At 48.4% G+C, this 6,292-nt stretch overlaps 1 protein-coding gene across 1 annotated transcript in view; it reads right to left on the reverse strand.

Annotated features, from left to right (window-relative positions):
- Window positions 1–5,153: 5,153 nt before the first annotated feature.
- Window positions 5,154–6,292, reverse strand: part of LOC126570178 (prion-like-(Q/N-rich) domain-bearing protein 25) — a 4,480-nt gene continuing 3,341 nt past the window's right edge. The window contains exons 5-7 of the mRNA XM_050227739.1: window positions 5,845–6,292; window positions 5,595–5,741; window positions 5,154–5,525 (exon numbers count right to left, since the gene is read on the reverse strand). The exon at window positions 5,845–6,292 is cut by the window's right edge and continues 143 nt beyond it. Coding sequence (XP_050083696.1) covers window positions 5,422–5,525; window positions 5,595–5,741; window positions 5,845–6,292 — 699 coding nt within the window. The 3' untranslated portion in view covers window positions 5,154–5,421. The remainder of the gene's footprint in view (window positions 5,526–5,594; window positions 5,742–5,844) is intronic.

The raw sequence follows: 6,292 nt of genomic DNA on the forward strand, positions 1-6,292 counted from the left end.
GGTGCCGTGACGAAGTGAGCGAATGTCTTAGTACACCGCGGCCACTAACCAGCGAACGCCAGGACCCAGACGGTCGTCGTCGTGGTAAGGTAAGAGGTAAGGTTTGCGTGTGTGTTCTTCAACCTATCGCCGAAACTAATCGCTTCTGCACCACCACTACCACCATCAGCAACAGGGGATGGTCTCTTTCCAGCACGCGAACGGATTGCACGGAACAAGGACTCCTAGCTGGCTGGTTGGCGTACGGTTCCGGAGAGAACCGTGGACGGAGTGAGCGAGATGGCGCAAAATTGCGCTGAACGGCAGTACCAGCGAGTGGTACTGGCGGTTAGCTGCGTGGAAAGTGTATTTATAGTAAACAAATACACTACTAGCCCCCTCGGGTGAGGAGCCATCGCGCTCGGTAGCGCGCCAAGCGAATTTCCAAGCCGTCCGGCCATTCCGAGCCGCCAAGAAAGCATAATTATAAATACAATCACCACCGCCATGCCGAGACACACATACTGACAGGCTAAAGGGGTTTGAATCATCAAGTCATCAAGCTCCGCTGGCCACTAGCGGAAGCCAGTCTGATGATGACGAAGCTAATGACAACCTACGGCTCGCAGGGGCCTAGGGCATCATCGTCTACAGGCCGTCGACCACCTTCTCATTTGGACACCTGGAACGTGTGGTGGCTTCGACCTTTTAGCCTGGAAGGAAGATTTCATGATGGAAAACTGATTTTCCACGACCAGAGACCCCCAGAAAACAAAGCAGATATAGCACACAGCGATCGCCTGGAATGGCGAGGGAGCAGACCTCGGGTCACAGAGTTATCGAAGCAACCAAACCGTCGCCATGACGGTCACTACCACGCACTACCGCAGCTCCGTCCGAATAAAACTATTGACTTTATGGCCGTTCCGGCCTCTGCGGAAACCAAAACCCTGGGTGCCCCGGGGGCCAATCACCGACAACATCGGGTTCCGGTCGTAGGAAATGTTGGACATTTGCAAATGCAGCCACCGAAAACGGTGCTGGTACGCCCTGTGTGATCAATCAAATGTTATGCTCTCGGGGTCGAAGGACATTCGGGAGTCGAGCCATTGTGGGGCTACCACCAAGTGCCTTCGTTTTGTTTTTCTTCTTTTTGTTTTTTGGGTGACATTTCGCGCCACCGAGTGGGAGCAACGTTGCGAGTCATTCTCAACCGGAAGTGAAACGCGAACGTTCACGGAACCACACCGAATTAGGAACGCAGCCACGGGTCGCCCTTAATAATCGGACGGTTTCGGTTGCGTAGCGGACTAGAACAAAGATAGAAGTCCACTCGGAGCTCTTTGGGGCGTGACGTGCCCGGTGGTAAAGGTGATCCGTGGCAACCAGAAATGGCATATCTTATTGAGGCTCAACATGCGAATTCTTCCGTTTTCGAAGGTGGTTGGGACCATCGGCATGCTATCGTTCACTCGCTGGGCTAGTCGGTTGGTTTATGAGGCGCACAAACGGACCTACCAGGGTGCACATTTGTTTGCGCTATTGTTCCCACCCTGGATCCTGAATCCAGGATACGCCGTCGAGCATGCGAAAGGTTAACCTTTGTCTTACCAGTTGCACTGTGTGGTGGACATTAATAAGCGACGTCAGTGGAATGGAGCTGCGTCAGAATGGATAAGAATTAATTACGCATAAAAGCTGCCTCGTGATAAGGATCCACTCCATTCAGGATAATATCCCGTTCCCGGCCATTAGTCGATTAGTCGAACAGTGTGCCAGAGTCCAGGGATTCAGCGACATTTACATAATGCGATATCGGTCTCATCTACTCTCACTACGAACTCGCAACTCAGTACGACCGTCGAATGTTGTTTATGATGTAATAAAAAAGTAAACAAGAAGGGGTGTGTGCCAAGAGCGAAGCCAATAAATTCGAAAACTGCAACAATCGATAAGCAGACACTCTGCACCGCACGGCACAATAAACTCGTCATCAAACGGGAAGCCTATCCGCCGCGGTGAGTCCGTATCGCAACCGTGCCCTTGGGCAACCGTTGTTGACCGAATGCAAAGCAGGGAGAGTGACACCGTTGGAAACCATGGCTTCAGCCACATTCCTGGAGGAATATAAATATCCAAAATCGACAAAACAATGCTACCACACGGTGCAGGAGCTGGCAGTATCGGGCGAGCGGGCAATGGATGATATTGATTTCACTTTGAAGGATTGCTTTCGTCACCGGAGTTTTTCAGCAAAGCAAGGGGAAGTACTCGGAGCCAGAGGATTGTCTAGCTAAGAATGAGAGGTTTATGCTGTGTCCTTTGTAGGTTCAGGGTCGCCTCTGGTGTGCCCGAGAACAATCAAACAGCAACTCTTTGTCTAAAAAATCCATGCTAGTGTCTTCGTGCCTTGCTACACATTTACATCCTTTATCATTGCTGCTGCGCCAATGCAACACGCAGCACAGAGCGCACAGAGAGTGCAGAGAGCACAGCGAGCACCGATTTATTTCAAGTAAAAAGTGCAAGAGTTAAGGGAGTGAACTGGAAGAGGAAACTGGTAGCGGGTAACTGGTGACGAAAATCCATTCCCCCCAAAAAAGGACCTGCGAAAGAGCGCACCACAGCAAAGATAACGCACATATCTGCAGGACAAGTGCCACCCGTGGCTTTAATTGCTAGCATTTCGGCTGATGATTGGTGGACTGGTTACACGGCACCGGGACCACGCCACCACAGAGCCACTGGAAGGGAAGGTCACGCTAGCTTCGAATTAAAATGACTTCTTCTAACGATACCGAACCCATGGCTGATAATCATGGCTTGCGGGACGGCTGCCAGGGCAGACTGCAATATGGTACTTCTGTCGGAATGGAGCACATTGTCCCGTTACATCTTGGGTAAGGTACGACGAATAAATTACACGAAATCAGTCGTAGAAGGGAATTATACTAAGAATAATTCGCAAAAAGATTTTAACGAATTTGGGATGATTTAAAAGCAAAGAGAACTTAGTATTGATTATCAGCATAAAACGCAGCACGAGGAAGATCAATACTGAATGTCTACAATCCGTAATACGGTTTCAAAGGTGGTTTCACTGGAACAACCGAGACTCAACTGTGCCCTTTCCAGGAACTCATTCTTAATCAGGATGTGAATACCGAAATCCTTGCTTCGATTGCGTGCTTTCCCAATGCGCCCTCTAGTAACTACCAGAGGACGTTGTTCGTGATTGTCTTTTTTAATTAAATAACTCCAGCGCATGTTCGATACACGTTGCCTTACATCACCTGTTCCTGCATCCCTTTCCTCCACCAGCCAGGGTCAACAAATTGCATTTCGATCGAATTAACTGACCCGGTTTAAGGCCAACCTTCAACTGCATCGCGATAAAGCCAAGACTGCCGGATTCCATGTTTCAGCGTGCCGTGATGGGTGATGAAGGTGACCCAATTCTTGGTAAATGGGTTTCCAACGCAAGGAACACGACGCTGTGCCATTCCTCTGTGATAATTGTTCGTGCAAGTCGCGTTGACGAGAGGTAAGCGGTAATGAAAGAAGACGCGTGCTGGCTGCTTACGAAACGCAGGATAAGGAACGGCGTTGGTACCTTCGATCCTGTGGGTTCGTCGTTTATGTTTTATTGCGTTATGAAAAAGTGTTGAAATTCATCACCTGCCGGGGTCACTAGGCTTTCGTGACGGGAAATATCATAGCCATGCAGTGTCCTTCCAGGGAAAATTCCTTGTCCATTGCGATCACGTTGGTGATCTCGATTTGATTCCACACTTGCGTGTTCAACTAAACTATGATGGAGCTTTAATATTGCGTTCCGGTTTACGATCAAAAACAATATGTTAACTTAAACTTCTCTTGAAACAACAGGAAACAAGAATAATATTCTCTAACATAAAATTCAAATCATTTATACTATTTATAGCCACATTAACAATTTGCGTGCTCCATATCCCGAAACAAAAATCCGTTCCATCAGCTGGAAAACATGATTTTGACCTTTCGTTGAAACATTATTTTGACCTCAAAACGTTAATAACGACTTTCTTTATCACCAAAAAGCTAAAGATAAGCTTCCCGAACTTCCCACAAACAGCAAGCATGTTCTGCTTGGCATCCCGTGGTTCAATCCTGTCGTAACCTTCAAAAACTTCCCGAAAAAATAATTCGTTACGTTAAAATCTGCCGATCATTTCGTCGAGGAATGGGCGAATGTTCTTCGACCTTACGTTTGCCGGAAGCGCGAAACAGGAAACTCCAACCGAGTGTGATGCCATGATAGGCAACGACAGTAATGACCGAACGACGTCACCTATGACGTCAGACACACTCATGGCACTGCTACGCAAGTCGAACCAAAAACCAAAAAAACCAAACAAAAAGAATTAAAAGCCACTTTCTTCCTACTGTGTACGGTGCTGAACGGTGGCATAGTGCTCAGTTGATGGGTTATAATTGCTTTTTTCCAAATTTATGCTTCGCATGTGGCAGCATTCGCCACTACAGCATAGCTGATGGTAGACTTTACTAAGCATAAGATACTAGAGGGCAGTAGGAACGGTAGATTTCAAAAGCTCACTGGATACTAAATTAGTAAGCTTTCCGTTGTACTAAAGCACGTTTGAAAGCTGCTTAGGGTCTGCTGCTGTGTTAAGTAATAGAGCTACAATTTGAGCTACACAAGGATCATCCTCCTTGATTTTTATAAACCTCCTGCCGAGCATGACGAATTTCATAAACCTGATACCAAGCAAACATTTAAGCGTAAACTCAAGTTTTTTACCCAATAAATACGATCATCTACTAGATCCTGGTTTTCTTTCAAACATGTCAAGCATATCGATACGGCCATCAGAACACAGAACAGCTTTTTGTCAAAAAATCAACGGCAACGGTCCGCTATAGAAGAGCCGCACGTATTGCTTTATTAATAGTAGTACTATCATTAGGTGTAGGTTGCACTATAGAAGTGAGAATTGATTCGCCCTTCTTCCCAAAACCTTCTTCCCCACGTTTCGGTACACGCAGTCGCCTTTTCGATTGCAACTTTACTCCCTATTACACTACTGTAACGAACGATCGTGCGACAGCGCGTCTCTGCCTCGAGCCGAACGTAAACTTCGAGACCGACGAGCCCAACGCCCAACGACGGTATGTCCTTTGAATTGATTTATGTTGTTCGTTTATTGCTACGTGCTGTTGGTGTATAAATAGTGGCATATTGCTGTTGCTCGGATTTACTTGCTCTCCTTCCACGCTGGTCTGTCGCGATGCCGATATTGCGTCACATAATTTTCTACGTTCGCCTGTTCACGTAAGTACTACGGTTGCTTGTATGGTGATCATCACCGGTCACTCCACTCCAAGATGCAATTCTAACTATCACCTTCGCGAAAGCTGCTCATCCCGCAAAACCGAACCCTCCTAGGCGTAATAAGCATCACGCAGCGCAGAGCCCGTAATCAGCACGGCCGCACTGGTCAACATCAGCGTGATCACCTTCAGTGCACTGGGACGATCGGAAGAATCTGAGGGGAAAAACCAATAAAGTCACATGAAATGGAAGAAGCAAGGGAAGGAGAAGAAAGGGACCCTACTTTTGCCACTAGGTCTAATGCACTTTTGCTGCTCCACGTCCGGGGAGTAGTCAAACTTACACTGACAAGCCGAATTGCGACATTCGACATTGTCCTGTCCATCCTCGACGAAGCACTCGCTCGACTTGCCGCACCGTTCATCGAGAGCTGGTGGTGAAGGAATGGAAGAGCATAAAGGACATTAGATGATGTCCTGTTGCCTGCCACAGACAGCAGCCGCAGCATCGCCGCACCCCCGAACCGAACGTACCAATTTTCGTATTGCACTTGCCATCCTTGTAGTGGTGCACCGCCTCATTACACTGGCACTTGGCCTCGATGCACTGGCCCAGCTCGCCGAGCAGCGGTTGGCACTGCTCGTCCACGCTGCACTCGTCCTCGTACTGTTCCGCTTCCCGCAAGCACTTGTTGCTGTCACTCTGATACAGATAGCCGCGCTTGCAGCGACACTGTTTCGGACTATCGTTCGATGGTTCACTCGGTGGCTCCCCTTCCGATTCCGACTCCTCGCCCGTACATTCCGCCTCTTCGAACGCACAGTCAGCCACCGTCTGGCAGGGACTACCGCTGGCCGCCATACACCGTTCGTTCACGTAAAAGTAGTTCGTTTGACAAACGCACGTTTTCTGCGGTGTGCAGCGGCTGTTTGGCAGCGCGCAATCGGCATCCTTCTCACAGTACGCCTCGAATCCTTGCTT

The sequence above is a fragment of the Anopheles aquasalis genome, chromosome 2 (assembly GCF_943734665.1).
Source record: "Anopheles aquasalis chromosome 2, idAnoAquaMG_Q_19, whole genome shotgun sequence".
Taxonomy (NCBI): Eukaryota; Metazoa; Arthropoda; class Insecta; order Diptera; family Culicidae; genus Anopheles; species Anopheles aquasalis.